Below are 27,062 nucleotides of genomic sequence, written 5' to 3' on the forward strand. Positions count from 1 at the left end.
GATTAGCTCTAATAGTTTTCTGGTAGCATCTTTAGGATTCTCTATGTATGGTATCATGTCATCTGCAAAGAGTGACAGCTTTACTTCTTCTTTTCCGATTTGGATTCCTTTTATTTCCTTTTCTTCTCTGATTGCTGTGGCTAAAACTTCCCAAAACTATGTTGAATAACAGTGGTGAGAGTGGGCAACCTTGTCTTGTTCCTGATCTTAGTGGAAATGCTTTCAGTTTTTCACCATTGAGGATGATGTTGGCTGTGGGTTTGTCATATATGGCCTTTATTATGTTGAGGAAAGTTCCCTCTATGCCTACTTTCTGCAGGGTTTTTATCATAAATGGGTGTTGAATTTTGTCAAAAGCTTTCTCTGCATCTGTTGATGATCATATGGTTTTTCTCCTTCAATCTGTTAATATGGTTTATCACATTGATAGATTTGCGTATATTGAAGAATCCTTGCATTCCTGGAATAAATAAAATAAATTAATTAATTAATATATTTTCTAAATATGTGTAGAAGCACAAATAACTTTTGTCATAATATTTTAAATATTAATTTTAAAGTATTAAAATTAGTTTTTGATGAAGTCCTATTTACCTCTTTTTTCTTTTTGTTGCCTGTGATTTTGGTGTCATATCATAAAAATCATAGTCAAATTCAGTGTCATGAAGATTTTCCCTAATGTTTTCTGCTAAAAGTTTCATGGTTTAGCTCTTATGTTGATGTCTTTGATGTATTTTGAGTTAGTTTTTGTGTGTGCTGTGAGGTAATGGTCTCACTTTATTCTTTTGCATGTGGATGTCCAGTTTTCCCAGCATCATTTGTTTAAAAAAAAAAAAAAACAAGCAGTATTTTTGAAAGAAGCTATTTCTTGTGCTGACTGTTAATGCATTTAGACACACACAAAAAAATATTGGCCGAATTCGGTTGCATGTCTCCTCATGAATAAGAATAGGTCCCAGTAGTTTCGTTAAGGAATTTGTTCTTCATGGAGCTCCAGGAATGAAACATGAAATGAATGGGTTTGGCTAGATAAGAATTTAAATATTATGACAAAAGTTATATGTGCTTCCACACATATTTAGAAAATACTAAATTTGGGAAATACTCAATTATATAACGTAAAAATGAAAGTTCTTACCCTCATCCCTAGAGAACTATTTCTGTGTGTCTCTGCATATTGATTTATATATATGTGCATTTTTCAGCTTTTTAGCTTACTTTTCTAATTGAATATATCTTAGCACTGCATTTCTGAACATAACTCTGTCTTAAAACTTTTAGATTGCTGCTATTCCTTTTTAAGAATGAATAATCATTTACTTTATCCCTTAATGTTGGACGTTGCTTGTAGATGTACACTTTTGTAAATAATGGTCAGTGAATCTTCTAATATGTATATCTTTGTACTTCGTAATTTTTTGAGAAATACCAATTATTGGAACTGTGTCAAAGGGTAATAATGTACATTTAAAATTTTGCACTAAATTCACTATATATAAGAGCATATGATATGCAGATAGTGTGAGATTCAAAATGTGTATAGAGGTATAAATGAAGAGAAACTGTCATTTATTCGTTCCTGTTCCCCTGCCATTCATCTTTTGTTTCTGGAAACAACCACTGTGTGTGCGTGTATATGTGTGTGTAGGTGAGCTGCATTAGAAGGTATGTACATGTAAAATTTTGATAGATTTGCCAGATTGCCTCCTTGAGTTAGGCTTTTTATTGGAATCAGTTCAGGCTTATAATAGAGACCAAAGTTTTATACATGAGCTTACATCTATAGCAAGTCATCGATTACCTTTGTAAGTCTTTTGAATTATGCGGTTGGCACATATGCTCATTATTGGCTTATAGTTTGAGAATTTGTGAGTTATTGTTCTTGAGATAAGTAGCCACAGAAGATGCCTGAGTGGAATATTTAAGACTTGATTGTGTATATTTGATTCACATCTATTCCCCCTGAAAATCATGTTGAAATATGGTTTTGTATGAAATATATTAAGTGTGAAAAACTTGCAAGTTTCCACAGCCGTTTACATTAGATCACCCTCATGCAGTACAAGTATTTCTATAACATGAGAAGTATAAAGGGAAGAATTAATGATTCTTTAATTAATTCTTTAGTTAATGATTTCTTCTCCCCCAGTGTAATTGTGACTCTGGAAAGGTAGGATTACTTGAGATTGAAATGCCTGAGATTGAAAAAGGCTTGGGGTGATTTTTTTTTTTTAAATATATTAACGCCTGAGAGAATTAATTTGGCTTTCTTCTTTAGAGAGAAGCTAACTGAGTAGATCTCAGGATGGATTTTTGCTTGTATTAACTCTTCAACTAATTTCTAGAGCTTGTTTGTTTCTGTGGTGAGATCAAATAAACATGGGTTTGCATTTCATATTCACTTCTCATTAGCTCTGTGACTTTGAGTAAGTTATTTAAGCTTTCTTTTTTTTTTATAACAAAGTGAATCAGTTATACATATACATATGTTCCCGTATCTCTTCCCTCTTGCGTCTCCCTCCCTCCCACCCTCCCTATCCCACCCCTCTAGGTGGACACAAAGCACCGAGCTGATCTCCCTGTGCTATGTGGCTGCTTCCCACTAGCTATCTATTTTACATTTGGTAGTGTATATATGTCCATGCCTCTCTCGCTTTGTCACGGCTTACCCTTCCCCCTCCCCATATCCTCAAGTCCATTCTCTAGTAGGTCTGTGTCTTTATACCTGTCTTACCCCTAGGTTCTTCATAACCTTTCTTAAATAGGTACCACATCTTCCTCACATTGTTGAATGGATTAGAGATACCGTACATACAGTACCTTGCTTGGCACTGACAGGACCCTATAACGTGGTAACTTCTATTTTTAGCTATTATCAGTACATATGAAGATACTATAAAGTTAATGATTTTTAGGTCCTAATAAATTATTATTGATCATATTTGTTTAATGTGCATCTCACCCACACCCTGTTTTCTTTTTTTTTTTCCTCTAGGGTGAACTGTCCCATGATCAAGATGTGGTAGAATACATCATGAATCAGCCAAATGTTGTTCCCCGAATCAACTCTAGGATTTTGACAGCTGAGCGAGAATACCTGGATTTAACGGCAACAAGTAAGGAGTGTTTCAGGAACAATTTGGGGCCTTTTTGATTTGTCTTTCAGACTCTGCATTTATTGGATTGTAATGTTCAGAATTTCTGATAACCCAAGGTTGTGACACAGTTTCCTTCACCTTGAGTTCATTATATGAGCTTCTGAATTCACAAGAGTTTCCTCCAAAAGGAGAGAAATTCTTCCTGGATAAATCTTTGTAAACTTTGAAAGATATTCAGTGCCTTTTAAATGCCAACTAAATGTAGGCATTAGATGGTAAGAGTGGACCTAGATTGTTGACTTTCTTACAGTCCTGAAGCTCTTAAGCAGCTATCTTCTTTCTCATTATGCAGTCAGTCAGTGATAACGTCGACAAATATCTCAGGTAGCTATACTCTGAGAACTTAAGAATGCCTTTTTAACAAATAAAGCTTCATTGAGAAATAGTGTACATCAGCGGTCCTCAACCTTTTTGGCACCAGGGACCAGTTTCATGGAAGACAGTTTTTCCATGGACCGAGGGTGTGTGGGGGGGTGGTTTCGGGATGATTCAGGTGCATTACATTTATTATGCACTTTATTTCTATTATTATTACATTGTAATACATAATGAAATAATTATACAACTCACCATAATGCAGAATCAGTGGAAGCCCTGAGCTTGGTGTGGGTTGGGCTACGCATGGACTAAAGTAAGTGTCGGATTCTGACTTAAAGCCTGCCACCAGATGCAGCTTAATTGTCACTTGCCACTCACTGATAGGGTTTCGATATGAGTCTGCAAGCAGTTGATTTATGGTCTCCATGCAAGTCAAACCTCTCTGCTAATAATAATCTGTATTTGCAGCCCTCCCCAGCGCTAGCATCACCGCCTCAGTTCCACCTCAGATCATCAAGCATTAGTTTCTCATGAGGAGAGCGCTACCTAGATCCCTCGTGTGCGCAGTTCACAGTAGGGTTTGTGCTCCTATGAGAATCTAATGCCACCACTGATCTGACAGGAGGCGGAACTCAGGCGGTAATGCGAGCGATGGGGAGTGGCTGTAAATACAGATGAAGCTTCGCTGGCTCACCCACCACTCACCTCCTGTTGTGCAGCCCATCTCCTAACAGGCCATGGACCGGTATTGGTCCATGGCCCGGGGATTGGTGACCCCTGGTGTCCATGCCATAAAACTCAACCTTTCAAAGTGTACAGTTGTAAAGTGCACAGTTTTTAGTATACTCTCAAAGTTGTGTGAGCATCACACTAACTTTAGAACATTATCATCCCCCCCAAAAGAAATGATGTAGTCACTCTCCATTTCCCCCTTTTCCTGTCCTTCAGCAACCACTAATTAAGTTTCTGTTTCTATGGATTTTTCTATTCTGGATATTTCATATAATTGGACGTTTTTTGTGACTGGCTTCTTTCACTTAGCATAAAGTTTTTAAGGTTCATCCATGTCGTAGCCTGTCTCAGAACTTCATTCCTTTTTCTGTTTTTCAGATAATAAATATCATAAATCACAAACATAAATATAACTTCATTGTCTGACAGTTCTGGAGGACTTCATTCCTTTTTTTGACTGATTCATATTCCATTGTATAGATAGGCCACACTTTGCTTATCTGTGCCTCAGTTGATGAGTGTTTAGGTTGTTTCCACAAGAATACCTTTTTTTTTTTGCGGTACGCGGGCCTCTCACTGTTGTGGCCTCTCCCGTCGCGGAGCACAGGCTCCGGACGCGCAGGCTCAGCAGCCATGGCTCACGGGCCCAGCTGCTCCGCGGCATGTGGGATCTTCCAGGACCAGGGCATGAACCCGTGTCCCCTCCATCGGCAGGCGGACTCTCAACCACTGCGCCACCAGGGAAGCCCAAGAATACCTTTTTAAGAGGTTAAGCCCAGGTACAATTTGTTCCTTTTGCCTTCCTGGAGACTCTTAAGGCCACTTTAACAAACTGCTGGAAATACAGTAGAGTTACCACTTGCTCAGGAAATCTCACTGGGGAGGAAAGGATATGTGTAATGGTGAAGTCAAAACCAAGTGTATTTGTTGTTGTAGTTGAATATAGTGAATATATAGATCTGTTTATGGTTGTTACTTTATTGCAACTACCCCTATTCTACTTGAAACTAAATTCCTTTCCTTTCAGGCAGAAGAAAATGTTTAAATATAGGCAGAGGAAAAATGCACATGTATGCTTATATTTGAAAAAGAAAGTAGTAAGAAAGTGCCTTTTACCAGAAGTATTAGTAGAGCGAGGCAAGCAGTATTATGAATTTTTGTCCTGAGTTTTTGTCGTCTCCATCATTTTAAATTAAATTATAAAGAGTTACCTTTGCAGTACTCATGAATAAGGACCATAAAAGTAGTTCTGTGTTTGGGTGTCGTTCTCCACTGAGTATTACAGTCCTCAGCTGTGAAATGACGCTACTCCACAGCGGCAAGGGTGCGGTTTGCTTGGTGAGCATTTTGGAGCTCCCAGTGAAAGAGCAGCTGGCGTCCTCCTAACCCAGTTGTCATAGCTCCATCATCTACGCTGCTCTTGGCCTCTGCTGTCTGGCGACTCAGTTTTAAGGCCATGGTGCTTCCCCCCTTCTGCTACAGGAAGTCATGGGCAGTGTCTGTCTTATTTACCGTTGCTTACCTTTGCTAGACTACTGACTGAACAGATAGTAGGCCCTTGGTGTGCTTCGTTGAGTGAAAGGATAGACAGGTTAGTGGGTGGACAGACAGATACATGGGAGGGTGGAGGACATTGCAAGAAACGGGGCATTTGTATTGGGGAGTAAATAATGCAAAGGCCTGTGGAGATTGCTGGAGATAAAGAAGGGGTTTATGATACCAGGCTGGAGACCAGTTTGTAGGTAGGAAGAAATTACAGAGTATTGAGAGCAAGGGAATGACTTGATGAAACTGGAATTTTAGCAAGAGTTATCTGAGGGGGAAATGATTAATAAGAGCATTGCCCATAGGCACTAATCAGAAAAGAAACATATCTGAAAATGACCTTTTGTTTCTGTTAAGGTTAAAAATGTTACTTTGGTAGATGTGAAATAACTAAAACAAGAGTTTTTTTTTAATATTTTCTCTCCCATTCATCCCCTCTTACCCCCAAATAGGATAGGGAAGAGTTTACTATGGGGATGGACTATGGAAAGGAGAGATGAAGTTAAGAGTGTCTCTTTAAAAGATCGTGCTGTAGGTGTAAAGTGAAAAGAGTGGGAATAGAATAAATTTAAACCATCAAACTGACAAACACATATCTGAGAGTTATGTGTGAGATGTGTACATTTTCTATTTGTGTCTTAAAATGTGATTAATGGGGTGGGTCATGTTGTGAACTTGTTCAATAAACTTGAAACAATATATTTCGCTCATGCATTTTATTAAAATGTGTATTATGGTCAAATGAGATTATCAATTGAATATTAACATTAGATTGAATTTAGGCATGTTAATTATAAATCTACTTTAATTTTTCTTTCAGATAACTTTTTTGTGGATGATTATGCTAGATTTACCGTCTTGGATTCCCAAGGCAAGACTGCTGCTATAGCCAATAGTATGAATTATCTGACCAAGAAAGGTAATACATTTTAGGCTTACCTTGGATTCAACTTGTTTCTCCTTTGTTTTTTTTAGTGTCTGTTGGAAAAGAGATTCCATAATTTCTTTTATTACTTTGTATAATTATTTGAGTCTAGAAGATATCTGTTTAAAATTTAATTTTTTATATATATTTGAAAATTCAGATGTTGTCTTTATAAATTTTATATAGACGTTAAAGGTAAAAAGAAATTTTTTCATGGTTCAAAATGGAAAAAGAATTATGATGTAAAAATGGGTTAACGGATTGAAAATTGGTTTGACTTGTCTCTTCAATGACAATATTGGGTTAATTGTTTTTAGCATTTGTAAGATCAGCTTGGTACAAGAAATCCTTGTGCACGTTTTTAAACTGATTTTGATGCAGAGTTATTTATTCAGATTAAAATTGTGTAAAATGATATCCTCTTAACGGCAGACGGGTGCTTCTCCCCTCTGGTCACACTTATTACCCTTTCAGAGCACTGACTGTCACGTAAGGCAGCTATTTTTTTTTTTTTTGGCTGCACCATGTGGCATGTGGGGTCTTAGTTCCCTGACCAGGGATCAAACCCGTGCCCCCTGCATTGGGAGCGCAGAGTCTTAACCACTGGACCGCCAGGGAAGTCCCTAAGGCAGCTATTTTTATCTACTGTGGTCTTCTCCCAGAGAGAATTTCTGGTTTCCCAGATATATGTTTAAGTACAGGCAATTGCTCCATTTGTTTCCTCAAAGAAATTGGTTCTGAGAGGTCTTGGAACAGTGCTGTAACCCTAATGGGACTAAGGAGCGAAAAGAAGCATAGGTGATGTTGGGCATTATTTAAAATTTGACTCTTACAGTTGGCATTAATTAGAGAAATGACATTTTCTTTTCTTCTACTCTTTTTCCTTTACTTTTGTCCAGGAATGTCCTCCAAGGAAATCTATGGTAACTTTAAATTTCAGAATGTTCTATTCCTTTTGTTAACTAATTATCTTATGTGGTTTCAGGCACCACTGTAATTCAGAATTTATTGACACTTTATTGGGATGTTTCTGTAACGTGTGGGTAACAGATAATTTATCAATGCAGATAAATTCTGTGTATAAATGTTTGCCAAGAATTATATTTTAGAAAGTTAATAAACGAATATGATTAAAGACTATAATATGTTATCCACACGTTCAAAGACTCTTTCATTTTACATGCTAACAGATTCCCAAATCAAAATAGAACTAATAAGTGCATGTTCTTAGTTTTTAACTAAGCCGCATGGAAGGTTACCCTGCTTTCATTCTAGTGTCAGAGTTTCAAAACTTTTGCTTTGTATCCTTATTAAACTTGTCATTTTCTTAGTTTTTCATGGTTTTCAGAAATTACTTGGCTTAATAGCAATATTGAAACATAGGATGTGCTTTTTCCCCTCCCACTCAATATGTTGTTTTTGTTCTTCTACAGATGATTCTTTTATTAGGCCAGTAACTTTTTGGATTGTTGGGGATTTTGATAGCCCTCCTGGAAGGCAATTATTGTATGATGCTATTAAACATCAGGCAAGTATCTACGGCTTCATTCCGTATCTTTGTTTGAGGCTGCAGTTATGGAGTCAGTTATGCATATGCAGTTATGCAGTCATGGGCGTATGTGTGCTGATAATGTTCTGGTGGGGAGGCTGGATCCTGCTTTTTGGTGCTTGAGGGAAAGAAGCATTGTTTTTTCAGAGGTCTGGCAGCTAGTGAGAAAACAGAGAAGACTGCAATATTCTGGCTTTATGTAAGGGAATAGATTTTTTTTTTTTCGGCTGTGCCGTGCAACTGGCAGGATCTTAGTTACCTGACCAGGGATTGAACCCGGGCTCCCTGCAGTGGAAGCACAGAGTCCTAACCACTGGACCAACAGGGAAGTCCCAGGAATAGATTCTTTTAGAGGAAAAAATAATAAGATCGTCATCATAGACAAGTTTTTATTGTATGACTGTTCATGTTCTTGCTGCAGATGCTGCAAAGTTTGTGTTGTATATTGTATGGGAGAGACAGGGTCCTTATATTGAGAGAGGTCCAGATATGGGAGAAATACCACAGAGGCACATTAGCACGTGTGCAATAAAAGTAGGTGTAGGCATGCAGAGGGATGCACATATGGGTCGTCTGAAAGTTGTGCAGCATATAAACTGTAGAAGTGGAGTGAATGGGCAGTGGTGAACGGTTGAAAAATAATCAACCCTTCTAGAGATTGTCATCGTCAGAGAGAGAGATGTTACATTTCCTTTTCCTGAGCGGTTTCAGATTGGATCTTCATCCAAGTTTCACACCCCTCCTGTGTCCCCTTGCCACTCTGTGTCCCAAGGAGGCTTACTGAAATATCCAGGTGATTTCAGCTTCACTGATGTGCTGAGTGCCTTTATTGTCTAAGGGAACAGACTGGATGGTGCGGTCAGTTGTATCAGGAGTAGTCCAGGCGAAGGATGATACACGTATAATGCACTCTAACTCAAATTGACAAATGCTCAAGTGGTGAAAAGTGGGAGAACAGGGAGGGAGTAATTGAAGTAAAATATAGGTTCAAAAGACATGCACAAATCAATAGGATGTAGTGTCACAGAGTCAACACACCCATGTGACCACCACGCAGGTACAGAAACAATTACCGAAGTCCTAAAAGCACGCCCCTGCTTGTGGCCGCATCACTAGCCCTCCCCGTCCCTCTTCTCACATCCTAGGTTTGCCTGCTTTTTACTTTAGTTAAATGGACTCTTATAATACGTGCTTGTTTGTGTTTGGTTTCTTTACTCAACATTTTGGAGATTTACCCCTGTTATTACAGGTAGTGGTAGTTAGTTCTTTTTCATTGTGCAGTATTGTATCATATGGCTGTACCACAAAGTTTTGTTTGTTTAGTCTGTTTGATGGACAATTGGGTTGTTTTTAGATTGGGGCTAGAAGAATGCTGCAGTGAATACTCTTGTACATGTTTTTAGATACACATAAGTATGAATTTATGTTGCTCATGGCCCTTTTTTGGTTTTGTGGGCCCCAGATATCTTCTCCCACATGGATTCTTGACTCTTGACCCAAGAAGAGATTAATTTTTAGTAGAACTGGAAAGGCCATGTGAATGAAGGGTCTGAGCAGAGCCCTTCAAGAGGGTTGGGACTTAAGGAAATGAAGATGGGTGTAGCTGGGGTTCACATACCAATGTGAGGCATAACATGCATTAGAAGAATGCAAAATGTGTTGGGGAAATACAGGACTCTGATGGTCTGTAATGTATGCTGTATTTACAGGGATGGTAAGAAATGAAGTTGAAAAGGTAGGCTGGGGGCCAGTTCATGCAGGGGTTTGAATGCCTGATTATAGCATTTTAATTTTACTCTGTATGCAGAGGAGAACTACCAAAGACTTAAGTGTTACTTGCTACTTATGGGATATGACTGATGTTAATGCTGCTTTTTAAATTCAAGGCATCTACCATATAACTCTTATTTCCCTTTTTGTAAATAGAAATCCAGTAACAATGTTAGAGTAAGCATGATCAATAATCCTAGTGAAGATATAAGTTATGGGAAAACTCAGGTCTCCAGAGCAATCTGGGCAGCTCTCCAAACACAGACCTCCAGCTCTGCTAAGAACTTCATCACAAAAATGGCCAAGGAGGAGACTGCAGAGGCGCTGGCTGCAGGAGCTGACATTGGGGAGTTCTCCGTTGGCGTAAGTCTGTGTGTGGCACGAGGCTGCCTTGTATTGTTATTTCAGAAGTCCATTCCCATGGGCTTATGTGTCCTGTTCCTGTTGATGATCAGGATTTGTGATTTTAGTTCTGAGCTCAGATGATTTTTTTTTTTTAATTGGAAGGGTCTTACCAAGAAATAACAATTCTGCCATATTCCCCTTATTACTTTTAAACTTGCTAGGCTTCAAGATGTGCATGATATAAGCTTATATATGTTTTAAGCACAAAGCCATTGGTTTTGTAAGTTTTTAAAAGACAGATAACATTTGATTTGTTTGTAGAACAAAGAAAAATATTTGTTTATAGAGATTGAAGCTACTTAATGAGTTAGAGGCTCATGTGCTCTTGATGTATTTCCAACATAAGCCCATTTTATTAATTTATGTTACATACTTTGGACTATTTTGTAGTTTTAAGATTTCTTATAAAATGATGAATGTACTTGATATTTCAGTTAAAAAAAGACTCTTGAAATTAGTAAGATTTTAAAATGCAGAATAAAAGTATCATGAATTATAGTTTGCCAATTGAACAATTACATAAAGGAACAGGAAAAGGAAATAAGCATTACTTGATAAGTGGGAGGTTGGGAAAAAATGGGAGAGAGAGTGGGGAACGGAGACATCGTAGTGTTAATTATTAAAATTAGTCACTACATTCCACTAAAAGAGCATTTTATGACATATATATGATTATTCATTTTTATGGTTTTCTTAATAACAATTACTTTTCCTTAATAACAATTACTTTCCTAGGGCATGGATTTCAGTCTTTTTAAAGAGGTCTTTGAGTCTTCCAAAATGGATTTCATTTTGTCTCATGCCATGTACTGCAGGGATGTTCTGAAGCTGAAGAAGGGACAGAGGGCAGTGATCAGCAATGGAAGGGTGAGAACTTTGTCCTGAGACAAGGTTGACTTCAAATTAGATCAGTGAACAGTCTTGGCAGCATTCTCCTCTGAAGCTAGTAAACTCTTCAGACAGAGCCACTTTCTCCAAAGGTGATTAGGGCTTGTGCAGTGCTGATGGTCATTTCTGCTCCCTTGTTTCAAAGGAAGTTTGCTCATTTTGACATAAACGTCCTTATGTGAAACCTTCCTCCTGTTTAATTTTGTCCTGCCATTGTGTAAGGTGGTGAGAGTGTGGTGGTTCTCAGAACCCAAATCCATAAGACCTGTGATTCATAAAGTATTCGTCCCGTGTGGGGACCATGTTTATGGTTTGTGCAGTCTGTATGAACTTAATTGGTTTATGCTTGGACTATTTCGCAAATATCTGCAGCCACGGAAATGAGACTCTGGCGGACATACCAAACTTTAAACTCTTAGCCCTTAGGGTGAAATCTCCGATATCTACCACTACGTTTCTATTTGGGCTTTCTTATTTATATTCAGTGAGAATTAATGAAAATGATACTGCTATTTTATTTCAGAGTTTGCTTACTGTAAAAATACTGTAAAGTATTCAAGTCTACATACACTCTGTGTAGTTGAGGAATTGATAAGTGAATAACTATGAGTTGATTCGGGTTTTATTTTCACTTTTTTCATTGATTTGACTTAGATGTAAACGTGTTTCGGGTCTGTAAAGTGATCTGGTTTGTAAGGTAGCCTGAGGACAACCAAGGACTTCTCTGCAGCCCGCTGATTCCAGCACTGACCACCCTGCTCTTCTTCACAGATCATTGGGCCACTGGAGGACAGTGAACTCTTTAATCAAGACGATTTCCACCTCCTAGAAAATATCATCTTAAAAACTTCAGGACAGAAAATCAAATCTCATATTCAACAGCTTCGGGTAGAAGAAGATGTGTAAGTTTTGCCATAGAAGAAATGAATCAGTTCATGTCACAGGGGCTGTATTAATTGGACTTTCCTCATGCTACCTATTCCAAGATGTTTTTATCTCCAGCTTTAAAATATAATAATGTTCTTCAATTCAGGTGTTTATTTATACTTCTGTTGAAATGAGTTAATTTATTTTGTAGCCAGCTGTTTAAAGAACTGGATTAGTTCTCTCCATTTTGATTTTTTTTTTGTAACTTTTGATTGTGGAAAATTTCAAACATACGCAGAAGTAGAGAGGTGATTTTATTTATTTCCTCAGAATACTTATGTAAAGAAATACTTTCGCTCATTATCTCTTTAATTACTTTTCAGTTTTATTTTGTTCAGGAAAAAAAAAGACAAGTTAAATGTTTCTTTTTCTTTATTTACTAGTATGGAAGAATGAGGTTTTTTTCTTGCATATTTCAAAAGTGATGATGAGTTGGTTATTGTTGGTTCTTTATTGTTATTTTAATTCTTTCAATGTTATTATTAGTCTATATATTTTAATGAGTTATATCTCAATGGGAAAAAAATCAATATTTGACTGGTCTGTGTACCTGCTGTGTAACTGAAGCTCATAGTCATATTCACATGGTTTCTGCATTAAATATCAAATGAATCTGTAGCTGGAGGATGTATGGTTATGTTTAGTTTTTGAGGAATCATTATACCTTTTTCCACAGGGGCTGCACCGTTTTACTTTCCCATCAGAAATGCGTAAGGGTTCTAATTTCTCCACTTCCTCACCAACACTTACTATTTTCTGTTCTTTTGATAACACCCATTCCAATGGGTGTGAAGTGGTATCTCCTTGTGGTTTGATTGGTACTTCCCTAATGATTAGTGATGTTGAGCATCTTTTTGTGTGCTTATTGACTATTTGTATATCTGTGGGAAAATATCTGTGCAAGTCCTTTGCTCATTTTTAATGATTTGTTTTGTTGTTGTTGAGTTGTAGGAGTTCATTTGTATTCTGGATATCAATCCTTATAGCTATATGATATGCAGGTGTTTTTTTCCCACTCCATGGGTTGACTTTTCACTCTCTTGATAGTGTTCTTTGATGCATCGTTTGAGGATATAGAGTTTTAAAGTTCTTCTGTTTTATTTCTTCATCTATTTCATACCCCATGATGCTGCAGAGTCCAACAAGCACTCTTAGTGAAGCGTTGACTTTGATAGCTGCGAAAGTAGTCTCTTTGCCAAGTTTTGTGTGATACGGAAAGGAATCTTTTTCATCTCACCCAAACTGGGGCTACAGATAAAGAGGTTTCCTTCCAACCTCATTGGTTGTTGAGTGATGCCCCTTGTTTTAGCCTAGGAAACACTTCCCTGATGCAGGCCAGGAGGTACCCCCTGATTGGAAGCCACTGTGTCATAGGCATAGGTTTGGTGTGGTGTCCCTTGGACCACTCCCTGTCTCTGTGGAGGCTTCGTGGGAGGCCCTGGGAGTCCTTGTGGACTATGTAGTTGCCAGACTATGCATAGAAGACTTGGCCTTTTACCAACCAGAGATGGCTCTGGGTCTGTCCTGGTTGAATTTAGGGCAATAAGGTAGTTGTGGGGCTGCCAGAAGATTGATGCTAAAACTATTAGGGTTCTCAGAGTGACCTTGCTTGCCTAAGATTTTTGTTAGTGCCAGGGCTGCTCCACCTTGGTCGTGCATGACAGCCACAGCTCTCAAGCGCGACCCAGACCTGCAGCCAAGACGCCATCGTCAGCCCTGCGGAGCTCACCTGTGGGCTCTTTGATCATGGCGATCATCCCAGTCCACAGAACCGAGGATCCCTGGACATATTTTGTGACAATGTTGACACATCACAGGAAACAAATGGCCTGTATTATATGTATTCAGAGTTAGTATTGAGACGTACCAAAAGATATTTGATAGAGTTGTTTGGTTCGATGAGAGAATGTGTAGGCTTGATTCCAGTTCAGATATATTCACGAATATATTCAAATATATTTTAACATTCTTGGAATTTAGTCCTCAATTCAACAGATTAGAGCATTTTTTTCAGTCTCATGATGTAGTTCAAGATCTTCCTTGGTTAGAAATCAAGTTAGGAGGGGCGGGGAAAGCGGAAATGCTTTTCTAAGTTGTTTACCGTGATGTTGATTGTAATAGTGAAATAGATTATGATGTATCCATAAATATAATATTATGCAGTCATTGAAAATATTGATGTACCCCTATACTTATTATCCAACAAAATGTTTATATTATTAAATGAAAAATCAGGTTACCAAATAATATAGTACCACTTTTATGTATGTAGATATATATATTTTAAAATATGGAAGAATGATGAACTAAAATGTTATCAATACTTATTTCTTGAATATGCTATTATTGTGTGCATCTCCATTTTCTCCTTATATTTTTTTCCTGAATGTTTTTTCGGTAAATTATTACTCTGATGATCATAAAAAGTAATAAAGTTATTTAGAAGAGGGTGAGGGAGAGTTATGGGCCAGGCCCTGAGCTAGGTGCTTTATTTTCTGTGTTTCGCCAGTGCAATATTTACAAGAGCCATGCAAAGTAGGCATTATCTCCATTTCACATATGGAAAAATCAGCACCTACCCCAGGGCTGTAAAACTTATCAGTGACAAAATCTGTATTTTTTTCTCATACCAATTGATACAAAGCTTATATTTTCTTCAGACCAGCTTGTTGGCATTCAGTACTTAGGTTGATTATATTATGTTCAGCAACAATTGGAAAACCTTCAGTAAAAGAGATGCTAAATTTTCACCAACCACATCTTTCAGGGCGAGTGACTTGGTAATGAAGGTGGATGCTCTCCTGTCAGCTCAACCAAAAGGAGATGCAAGAATCGAGTACCAGTTTTTCGAAGATAGACACAGGTATAGAATCAGTGTTGAATTTGTGATATTTACCTTTACTTCAGCTCCTTTATTTTTCCATATAAAGTGTGTATATAAACTCTTACAGGAATGGAAAATTTGGCATGTGGTTTTTATATATATTCATATATAAAATTCATGTAACAGATATCAGTTGCATAAAAGTTGACATTTATTTCTAAATAAATCTGAAATAGTTCTGAATATACCCTTTAAGAAAACAGAAAGCATTTAATGAAACCGATCAGTTGTCATTTTCTGATATTAAAGAATAAACAGGTTGTTAGAGCATTTGTCTCATCTTTTATTGAAAACTGTCTTGTTTTCAGTAAAATAAAAATAAGTATAGCATTATAAGGAAGTCCTTGTCTTTTGTTTTCCAGTTTTTAATTTTGAAAAGTTTCAAACCTAGAGAATAGTTGAAAGTCTATTATAGTGAATACCCAAATATCTTTAATCTAGCTTCACCAATTGTAGACATTGTGCCACAGTTATCCGTGTGTGTGTATAGTATATGCTTGCATACAAACATACATGCACTCACATTTTGGGGGAACCATTCGAAAGTACGTTGCAGATATCATTATATATCATGGCTAAATTCTTTGGCATATGTCTCCTGAGTACGAGGAGTATCTCCATAGTACTGTTAAGCATACCTCAGCAGTTTAACCTTGATAAAGTAATATTATGTAATACCGGTCCATGTTCAACTTTCTCCAATGCCCAGTAATGGCTTTTTACAGCTGTTTGCTTGTTTGGTCCAGATCACACATTGCAGTCAGTTGTTGTGTCTCTAGTCTCTTCTAAGCTGGAACAGTTTGGGGGTGTTTTTTTTTGTTTTTGGGGTTTTTTTGGTCTTTTATGACATTGACTTTTTTGAGAGTCCAGGCCAGTTGTCTTGTGGAATGTCCCACAGTCTGGGTTGTTTTCTCATGAGTAGACTTAAGGTTAACTTGTCTTGAGGAAGAATGTCTACAGTTGATGTATCCAGGAAGGTGTATGTCCTGATTGCACCTTAGGATCACCAGGGAGGCTCTAGACGCAGAAGCCTGCATCCTGCTCCGCTGTGACTCTGGGTTAATTAGTCTGGAGTAAGTTGGACTTTGGTTTAATTGACCTGTGCTTTCTCACAGCCAGTCCTTGTGGGGATAAAATTTGAACTAATGACTCCAGGCTAGAATGGAGATCCTCTCCTTTCTCACTGGCTGTGGCTCCTTGCTAATAATCACCCAGGTTGGATGTTACCCACTAGCACCATCCTCTCTTTACTCTGTATGGTTTCAGGAAGTGACATGGTCTGGTTACTACCACAGGAAACATTCCTAATTGACCTGCCGTCTTGTTTGCCTGTCATAGCCAAGACCTGAGCTAGACCTCTTCCCTATTTAGCACATCGTTTTCTCCATGAGTCATATATAATTAAAATGTCCTAATTACAAATTCTATTATGATGCAAATTTCAATTAGAGAAGTTATTTTTATTGAGGTCATGTTAGTTAAATGAGTGTTTGTTATACTCAAGTCAGAAGTTTCTTACTTAGGCAAGAAACAAGAAGTCTGAATTACTGGTTATGTATACCCTTTCCCTGAAAGTGTGGTCCATGGAACAGGGCACTGTCTGTGAGCTTGTTGGAAAGGCAGAGTCTTCTGGCCGCAGTCCAGACCTCCTGAATCAGAATCTTCATTGTAACAGGATTCCCCAGGTGACTCCTGCGTACCTTAAGATTGGCGAAGTGCTGCGTTCCTTGACGTTTGCTCTACTCACCTCTCAAGAATGTGGGTGATTCCCCTAATGTTGCTTCTGTGTCTGTCACTTTCAGCCTATTCTGGTCTTTTCTCTGATGAATACAGCAAGTATATTTAAACATCGTGTTGTCAGTTTATATTGTTCTCCGTTTCCACACCAATATTCCTCTTTTCTTGGTGTTTGAATTGCCCTCTTTTTTGCTGCAGAGATGCGGGAGTGGTTAAAAGACCTTACAGGGTCCGTTTCTGAGGATGTCTGTTGTGGGTCACCTAGAGCACTGGCTCAGGACATGGGTATGCCGTACAGAGCTCTACCCCTACCAGCCAGGCTTAGGGGCCTGACCCACACGCTGTGCTCTAGAGGACTGTTGGGGACCCCTCTTCTCGTTTCCTTTGGGAGAGTTTGTATAATGCTGTTCTCTAATGCGCTCTTCCTTCTAGATTCTAGAGTACCACAGGAGGTCCAAGTTATCTGACGGCAGCGGCTCTTATACTTTGGCTTTTACTTAGAGAGTTTGTTGAAATGCAGATTGCTGGACCTACCCCCAGAGTTGCTGGTTCAGTACGTCTGGGTTGGGGCCTGACAATTTGTTTTTTTCACAAATTCCTGGGTAAAGCTGATGCTGCTAGTCTGGAGCCACACTTTGAGAACAGCTGTATTAGAGGGAAAAAAATGTATTGGAATAATTATTGGGAGCTGGAATTATCAATACCAAATTGAAAGCATGTGTTGCAGTACAGTCACAAAGCTATTCTGACGGTTATTTCCAAAACAGTTAAGATTTGAAATAACCTTCATTACCATTTAAACTGTGTTTACCCAGTTTTATTAGTTATTATGTTGTTTTGAACTTTGTTTTTATCCCACTGGATAAATGTTTTTGCATAAAAGTGGTGATTAATTTCAAAACCACATTAAAATAGTGTTCAAAGTAAACAAAGATAAGCATTGATTAAGCAATTAATGTTTTGGGAAAATTGGATGTATTTTTAAATCCTTTCAAGTTTATTCCTTTTTAAAATGTATCAGAGGCTCCTGCTTCTCTTAAGCCACCTAAGTCAAAGTGGCTTTAGAAGGAGGCCATGTAACTAGAAATTACATGTGGGGAAATGCATGTTCTCCCCAGAAATCCTAGGAGGTGTCCTTTTTCACTTAACTAAGAACAGACAAAAAAATTGCATAACTTAATGCTGACAAGATGTAGTGAAGTTCATTTCTTGGCCTTGTAAAATTGTTTAGTTCTTCGGGAAATGTGGTTGACGAGACATATTAGCCACAAAAATATTTGTGTCATTATGACTCAGTAATCTCATGTCTAGGACTATGTTAATTCTCAAGAAATTTCCAAGTGTGAAAAAAACTGGATGTGAGAAGTTCTTTACAGGTTGAAAGGCATCTAAATGTCCAGCAGTATGGACATATATACACTACCAAATGTAAAACAGATAGCTAGTGGGAAGCAGCCGCATAGCCCAGGGAGATCAGCTCGGTGCTTTGTGTCCACCTAGAGGGGTGGGATAGGGAGGGTGGGAGGGAGGGAGATGCAAGAGGGAAGAGATACGGGAACATATGTATATGTATAACTGATTCACTTTGTTATAAAGCAGAAACTAACACACCATTGTAAAGCAATTATACTCCAATAAAGATGTTAAAAAATAAATAAGTAAGTAAGTAAGTAAATGTCCAGCAATAAGGAATAGCTTGAGTAAACTACAGCAGGTTCACTTGGTAAATCGAAGATTATTTCTTATTCAGGATATTGATGTATAACAACATGGAAAAATCTTTATAAGAAACTTTTGGGGGAAGGAATGAAATCATTATAAAATTGCTGATATCCTGTAGGTGATCTCATCTTTACATAGGCATTTAAGGAAGACTATGTAGAAATATGCCACAAAATGGTTGAGTTGGGATGGTGAGATTTTATGATTATTTATTTCCTTTTTCACTCTTTCGCAAGTTTCTGTAATATTCTTATGCTCCTTTTACTATTTAAAAAAGTCAATTTCTTCTCTCCTCATAACCTTCTTGCCAAGAAATAAAAATTGGCATAATGTAACTGTCAAAAACAAACATCAGAAGCTTTTAGAGGGTTTTTAAACTTTGTGGCAGACCTAATCACATAGTTGACCACCATGTAACCTTTTGTTTTAGATCTAAAGTTTTTTTGAAATGTTAAGAGGGCTGATTGGTTGTGTTGGATATGTCATCTCCCCACCCCATCCCCCCAAAGAAATCAACTGTTTCCTCTTTGCCTCCAGATTAATGTTTTATCTTTTTGATCTCTGTAGTGCAATTAAACTGAGGCCAAAGGAAGGGGAGACGTACTTTGATGTCGTGGCCGTCGTTGACCCTGTCACCAGAGAAGCGCAGAGACTTGCCCCGTTGCTTTTGGTAGGGACAACTGCAGAGGCAGTTTCCGTCATCTGTGTCACATCGTATTTACCGGAAGTGGTCCCATACCCTGAGATTCTCTGCGAGCACCGTTTTCCCTTAGTTATCTTTAAAGGGCATTGGAAAGTGCTACAGGGCATCTTGGGCAGAGCAGATGTTTTCATAAAGATTAGTAATGGCTCTGAAAACAATTTAATAACCTCTGAAAGTAGGTACAAGTTTGGTTGATTGCTTCATGTAACTAAGAAAAAAAGTTTATTCAGAGCAAAATGTCTTTGAATTAAGTTTACTTTTGCCATACTTTATATTGGCGAAGAGTAAAAAGGTAAAAGCATTCTGCTTTATCATTTTCCTTTCTTATAGCTAGCATTTTTTTTTGTAATGTGTCTTTTTTTTTTGGGCTGCGTCGCACGGCTTGTGGGATCTTAGTTCCCCGACCAGGAATTGCACCCGGGCCCTCGGCAATAATGAAAGCATCAAGTCCTAACGACTGGACCACCAGGGAATTCCCTGCAGAATGTCTTTTAGATATGTTATAAGATATTGCAACTTAAAAACTTTTAAAAGAACTCTGCCAAAAATATAGTTGCCTCAATTTTTTTTTGAGTTGTGTTTTTTTTAAGTTTTATTGAAGTATATAATCACTTAACCTTTTTTGTGGGTATTTGTGTGTGTTTTTTCCTATGATAGTCTGTAAGCTGCACTGATGAACCTTTAAACTCTTCCTTATGTAGACAGCTATATCCATTGCCTGTCTTGCTTCCCCACATATGTGGGGAGCAGTTATTTGCAATGACCTATTTCCCATGTTTTTGTCCACGTGATAGGTATGTGTGGTTTAGATTGTGCACTAGAGCTGTGATTTCTAGGGATTTATCCAGTGCAGACTTTATAACATTTATTATCTTTGTATTTTGGCTTGAGATATTAAGAAATGTTCTCTCTCCTAACTTAGTGTCGATACATTTCTGAAGAGACAATGTAAATATTGTATCTCAAAGATCAGTCACTTTGTAGGGAAAATTTTTATGTTTTGTCATCTGGTTTGCTCTTTTAGGTTTTAACTCAGCTGATCAACATGAATCTAAGAGTGTTTATGAACTGCCAATCTAAACTTTCCGACATGCCTTTAAAAAGGTAAAACAAAGTGTTAGGAAATCAACCCCTGGAAAAAATCACACTCAATCTGAAATTGAATGTCAAGGATCAAAATGGGTTTATATGTGGACCTCATATTTGAAAAAAATCACTTATTTTGAAGTTCAGTTTTCCTAAATTTCTAAGAACTAATCAAAAGTTCTAAGAACTTAGTGTGAGCGTGGGAGCATTTAAAGGTGGAATTAGGGACTTCCCTGGTGGCGCAGTGGTTAAGAATCTGCCTGCCAACGCAGGGGTCACGGGTTCGAGCCCTGGTCCGGGAATATCCCACATGCCGCGGAGCAGCTAAGCCTGTGCTCTAGAGCCCGTGAGCCACAACTACTGAGCCCACATGCCTAGAGCCCGTGCTCCGCAACAAGAGAAGCCACCGCAATGAGAAGCCTGAGCACCGCAAGGAAGAGCAGCCCCCGCTCGTCGCAACTAGAGAAAGCCCGCGCGCAGCAACGAAGACCCCACGCAGACAAAAATAAATTAAAAAAAAAAAAAAAGTGGAATTAACCCAGGCCACTTGCACCTGTGGTTTGCTTTCTTTCCTTTTTTTTGTTTTGGTCAGAATTACATAATTCTCTAAAAACATTTGAATCAATGTAGCTATTAAATTTACCTTAAAATGTGCTGTGGTGTAGAAAGACACTTGTCTATATACTTCTTCTTAGAAGAGCAGTCATTTCTAAGTTGGAATGTATGTGGTTCATTTGCATGTATCTTGAAAGGAAGGCAGGCTTATCTGCGTACTCTCTGAGCTTTGGAATGGTCATTTGTGAAACAGGTCACCTGGAAAGCAGTCAGTAGTAATAGTGTAGCACATCTGGGGACTGTGGTAAACTGCCACCTTGCGAATGCGCTGGCTTCTATAGGTTAGATTCTGAGTGAATTGAAGCGTGTTTGAAAGTGACGGAAGGGTTCCAGCTTTCACCATTATCCTCGGGTAAGAGCAATGTTTAAATGATTGCATACAGTGTTTTCAGGGCGCGCCCGAGAACTCAGCCACCATTTAGGACTTTGTTTTTGAGAGAGAGGAAAGTGAGTTTCTTTCACCAAGGGGAGGCAAGCACTCAGGGGAGGCAAGTGCTCAGGACATGCTTGTGACTCCAGCAGCGGCTGCCTCCATCCCCCCATCCCCCAACAGGGCAGGAAGGAAGGACCTCCCCTCCCAGCCCCACCTCCCCTGCTCTCCTCTCCCGTCTGCAACAACCACAGGATGTACATTTAGGTCAAGAGGTAGTTTTGGAAACACTTTTTTCAGTCTGGAAGGAAGGAAGCCCTTCCAAATCCAATTTGTCTTAAGCCAGTTGTTTACCTGTGTGGATGCGTATAAACTCAAGGACTGTGGTTGCATTGGAAAAAAATTCACATCTTTCTTTTCCATTTCAGCTTTTACCGTTATGTCTTGGAAGCAGAGATTTCTTTTACTTCGGACAATAGCTTTGCTAAGGGTCCAATAGCAAAATTTTTGGATATGCCACAGTCTCCTCTGTTCACTCTGAACTTGAACACACCTGAAAGTTGGATGGTAGAGTCTGTCAGAACGCCATATGACCTTGATAACATTTACTTAGAAGAGGTAAGAATTATCTTTGCTTCCCAGTGTCCAACCACTACTGTAAAGCCTGTTGAAGATGTAGCGGTGGTAGTCTCTGACTGAACAGACTGGATCACAGTCTAGGTGGGCTTCTGAGACAGTAGTGTTCAGGTATAATTGTATTTTTATAAATAACAGCCTAATAGATCTAATTCACATACCATAAAATTCACCCTTGTAAAGTGTACAGTTCAGTAGTTATAGTATATTTACAGAGTTGTGCAGCCATCACCACTGTCTAATTTTAGAATATTTTCATCACCCCTAAAAAATACTCCATACCCATAAGTAATCACTCCCCATTCCCCTTGCCCCTGGCAACCACTAATCTACTTTCTTTCTCTATGGATTTGCCTGTTCTATTACATTTACCTAAATAGAGTCATATATTTTGTGACTGGCTTCTTTCACGTAAATAATTTTCAAGGTTCATTCGTGTTTTGGCATGTATTAGTACTTCACTCCTTTTTATTGCCAGATAGTATTCCATTGTATGGATACACCACATTTTATTTATTATTTATTTATTTATTTATATGTCACTGATAAACATTTGGGTTGTTTCTACTTTTTTACTAGTATGAATAATGCTGTTATGAGCATATGTGTACAAGTTTTCGTAGATATGCTTTTATTTCTCTTGGGTATATACTTAGGAGTGGGATTGCTGGATCATATGGTAATTTTATGTTTAACTTTTTGAGGGATTACCAAGCTGTTTTCCAAAGTGACTGCATCATTTTTCATTCCTGTCCTAATGACAAATGATGTTGAATAGTTTTTCATGTGTTTATTGGCCATTTGTGTATCTTCTTTGGAGAAATGTCTATTCAAATCCTTTGCCTATTTTTATAAATTGGCTTGTCTTTTTTTTTTTTTTTTTTGCGGTATGTGGGCCTCTCACCGCTGTGGCCTCTCCCGCTGCGGAGCACAGGCTCCAGACACGCAGGCCCAGCGGTCATGGCCCATGGGCTGGCATGCGGGATCCTCCTGGACCGGGGCACGAACCTGCGTCCCCTGCATCGGCAGGTGGACTCCCAACCACTGCACCACCAGGGAAGCCCTGGCTTGTCTTTTAATTGTTGAATTGTAAGAGTTCTTTATATATTCTGGTTACAAGTCTCTTGTCAGATACATGCTTTACAAATATCTTCTCCCATTTTACAGGTTGTCTTTTCAGTTTTTTGATGGCGTCCTTTGAAGCACAAACGTTTCTAATCTTTATGAAGTCTAATTTACCTATTTTTTGTTGCTTGTGCTTTCAGAGTTATATCTAAGAAACTGTTGCTTAATCCCAGGTCACAAGGGTTTACTCCAGTGTTTTCTTCTAGGTCTTTCACAGTTTAAAAACTCTTACATTTTACTTCTTAGATTCATTTTGAGTTAGTGTTTGTATATGGTGTGAGGCAGAGTTCCAGCTTTATTCTTTGCATGTAGATATCCGGTTGCCCCAGCACCATTTGTTTTAAAAACCTATTCTTTCCCCCATTGAATGGTCTTTACATCTTTTTCAGAAATCAGTTAACCCTAAATGTGAAGGTTTAATTCTGGGCTCTGAATTTTACTCCATTGGTCTCTGTATCTGTCCTTGGGCCAGTACCACACTGTCTTATTTACTGTAGCTTTGTAGTAAGTTTTGAAATTAGGAAGTGTGAGTTTTCCAGTTGTGTTCCTCTTTTTCAAGATAGTTTTGGCTATTCTGGGTTCTTTGCATTTTGGAATCAGCTTGTTAATATCTGCAGAAGAGGCTGCTGGGATTTCAATAGGGATTGCATTAAATCCCTAGGTGAATTTGGAGAGATTGCCATCTTAATAATATTAAGTGTTCTGCACCATGAAAATGGGATGTCTTTCCATTTATATAGGTCTTTAATTTCTTTGAACAATATTTTGTAGTTCTTAGTATACAAGCCTGTATAAGATCATGTCATCTGCAAATAGAGTTTTACTTTTTCTTTACAATCTGGATGCCTTTTATATACTTTTCTTGCCTGATAGGAAAAAATTTTTTTTAATTAATTAATTTTATTTTATTTATTTTTATTATTATTTTTTTTTGTGGTATGCGGGCCTCTCACTGTTGTGGCCTCTCTTGCCGCGGAGCACAGGCTCTGGACGCGCAGGCTCAGCGGCCATGGCTCACAGGCCCAGACGCTCCACAGCATGTGGGATCTTCCCGGACCGGGGCACGAACCCGTGTCCCCTGCATCGGCAGGCGGACCCTCAACCACTGCGCCACCAGGGAAGCCCTGCAAAATTTTTTAATTACTGATTCAATCTCTTGTTGTAGGTCTGTTTAGATTTTCTATTTTGTCTTGAGTCAGTTTTCAAAGTTTGTGTCTCTTAGGAATTTATCCATTCTATCTAGGTTATCTAATTTTTTGGCATGTAGTTATTCATAGCATTTTCTTGTAGTCTTTTTTATTGAATAGTGATGTTTCCTTTATCCTTGCTGATTTCAGTAAGTTGGCTCTTCTCTCTTTTTTTTCCTGGTCAGTCAAGCTAAAAGTTTGTCCATTTGTTGATATTTGTGAAGAACCAGCCATTGGTTTCATTGGTTTTTCTTTATTGTTTTTCTGTTCTCTGTTTCATTTATTTCCATATAACTGTATTTGAAGTCTCTAAGGTAAGTGGTCCTTTTTCCCTAATCCATTTTCAAAGACAGTGCAATTTCATTTCACTGATGTCTCTTCCCAGCCCTCACTCTACACCTAGCTTAGAGTATATTAACAAAGGAATTAAAAAACATGGTCTTTACTTCCAGGGAGCTTACGGTGCCTCAGAGCCTCCTTCCTTTTTAACAACATTTGTCTCTGTGTCTGCCTTAAATATCTCTTATTACAATTGAAGCCTGTTTTCTGGTTCTGTCTTCTTGGGAGTTGGGAGACTGGAAACTTGAAGATAGTTACCAAAGGAATTAGCAGCCCTCTTATCATGAGGTTGAATAATTCTAGTTTCTTTAAGTAGAAACCCTTAGGTACTAAGTTGGTGGCAGGGAGAGAGAGAGAAAGAGAGTGTGTGTGCACGTGCGTGTGTATGTGTACATACGTACACACCATATTTTTAACAAATAGGGAGCCCTGGAGGAACCAACTCTTGTTGAAGAGACCACACAAAGCACTAAAGAACAGTGCACAGAAGTATAGATCAGATGCAAAGCAGGTTTCTTCCGGGGCCTTCCCTGGTGGTCCAGTGGTTAAGACTCCGTGCTCCCAATGCAGGAGGCCCGAGTTCAATCCTTGGTCAGCGAACTAGATCCTGCATGCCGCAACTAAAAAAAAAAAAGATCCCGCCTGCTGCAACTGAAGTTACCGCACGCCGCAACGAAGATCTTGCATGCTGCAACTAAGACCAGGTGCAGCCAAATAAATAAATATTTTTTTTAAAAAAAACCCAAAACAAAAACAAAGTAGGTTTCTTCCGTATCTCCCAGAGTTTTTGCTCCTCTTTCTTAGGCTTCCTCCAGTTTCTCTGCACTCCATTGAAAATGCAGAGCCTGAGACTCGTGAGCATGTGGAGCGTTGCAGTAACATGTTAAGCTCCAAGTAGCTCACTGTTAGGGTTAGGTAGGGTCATAAAACCAAGCCTGAGCTAGCCTGGGGTAGAAACTCTTCAATTAGCTAAAGCCAAGCTGCCCTAAGACTTCGTAGTTGTGTCCTATTTTCTGCAAGAAATTAGCAATAATTTAGGCAGTCGGTGCAGCACGTGAATGGTTTTATGCCATTACGGAGCCATTAAATTCATCTTGGACGTTTGCATTTAGAATAGCAATATTTTCAGCTGTATTCCAAAGGCCAAGATGAATTTGCATTGCTCTCTGATGTTTTTCTGATCTTTCTCATTGTTTCTCTCTTTTCTCATATGAGCTGATCCTTGTAGGATTGTTTTATCTATCTTCTCCATTATTTGCTTTTAGATCTGTTCGTTCATTTGGCAGTTTTACCTTACATGCTTTTTTCCCAGTACTCCTGTTGTAGATTAGCATCGTATCCTGTCTGTACTTTTGGAATAATCTCCTTATTGTTTTTTTCTGTGTCCTTTTTCCTGACTCTCCTTCCAACCCACCGTAGTTTCTAAAATTGTGTACTCTTGTTAACTACCAGCACAATCAAGATACAGAGCATGTCCATCACTCCAAAAGGTTCTGTCATGCCCCTTTGCAGGTAACCCCTCCTCCTCCCCCTGGCCCCAGGCAACGGCTGATCTGCTTTTTATCCCTATAGTTTTGCCTCTTATTGAATTTTTTATAAATGTGATCATATGGTATGTTGCCCTTTATGTCTGGTTTCATTCACTTTGCATAATGCATTTCAGATTCATCCATGTTGTTGCATGTATCAGTACTTTGTTTCTTTTTATTGCTGAGTGGTCTTCAAGTGATTTAATTTTGATATTGCAGGTGGACAGCGTAGTGGCTGCTGAGTATGAGCTGGAGTACCTGTTACTGGAAGGTCACTGCTATGACATCACCACCGGCCAGCCCCCACGGGGACTGCAGTTTACCTTAGGAACTTCAGCCCAGCCAGTCATCGTGGACACTATTGTTATGGCTAATCTGGTAAACGATCAGTACATCCAGTGGTGATACTCAGTCATGTTAATTTGGGCACTGCGATTTATGATAGAGCAATTAGCATTCTGAACATGAGGGAGATTAAAATTCATGATGGACTGAATTTTTCTTTTTAAGACAACTTTCTTTTTCTTTTTAAGACAACTTAAAAAAAACTTTTTCTTTTAAGACAACTTAAAAGAAAACATGCTAGAATATTCTACTCTAACCAGATTGGCTCCTGAAAAAGTATTGCTTATGAGCCAACAGCGTTTTTCCCTTCTTTCTCTTTTTTCCTTTTGAGATTTGAAGCTTATTCACACATCATGCATTCTTCACTGAAGTACAGCTAAAGGGCAGGCTTCTTGGCTTGACGGGCCAGTATTTTGCTAGTGTTTCTAATATGTAGATTTTAAGAGTTGCATTCGTTTGTTAACCATCTTATTTAAAATAAAGGTGACTGATATTTCAGAAAAAGAAATAACTGTCCCTCAGAAACGGCATTTTGATGTTTTTAAGAGCACTAAAATTTGTCTTATC

At 38.5% G+C, this 27,062-nt stretch overlaps 1 protein-coding gene across 1 annotated transcript in view; it reads left to right on the forward strand.

The window, feature by feature from the left end:
• Nucleotides 1-27,062, forward strand: part of UGGT1 (UDP-glucose glycoprotein glucosyltransferase 1) — a 109,466-nt gene that overhangs the window by 62,623 nt on the left and 19,781 nt on the right. The window contains exons 19-30 of the mRNA XM_067742307.1: nt 2,996-3,116; nt 6,574-6,672; nt 7,578-7,601; nt 8,112-8,206; nt 10,154-10,360; nt 11,138-11,269; nt 12,062-12,192; nt 14,985-15,080; nt 19,128-19,230; nt 20,288-20,367; nt 21,763-21,952; nt 26,370-26,528. Of these exons, the coding sequence (XP_067598408.1) occupies nt 2,996-3,116; nt 6,574-6,672; nt 7,578-7,601; nt 8,112-8,206; nt 10,154-10,360; nt 11,138-11,269; nt 12,062-12,192; nt 14,985-15,080; nt 19,128-19,230; nt 20,288-20,367; nt 21,763-21,952; nt 26,370-26,528 (1,437 nt within the window). The remainder of the gene's footprint in view (nt 1-2,995; nt 3,117-6,573; nt 6,673-7,577; nt 7,602-8,111; nt 8,207-10,153; nt 10,361-11,137; nt 11,270-12,061; nt 12,193-14,984; nt 15,081-19,127; nt 19,231-20,287; nt 20,368-21,762; nt 21,953-26,369; nt 26,529-27,062) is intronic.

Source organism: Pseudorca crassidens, chromosome 6 (assembly GCF_039906515.1).
Source record: "Pseudorca crassidens isolate mPseCra1 chromosome 6, mPseCra1.hap1, whole genome shotgun sequence".
Lineage (NCBI taxonomy): Eukaryota > Metazoa > Chordata > Mammalia > Artiodactyla > Delphinidae > Pseudorca > Pseudorca crassidens.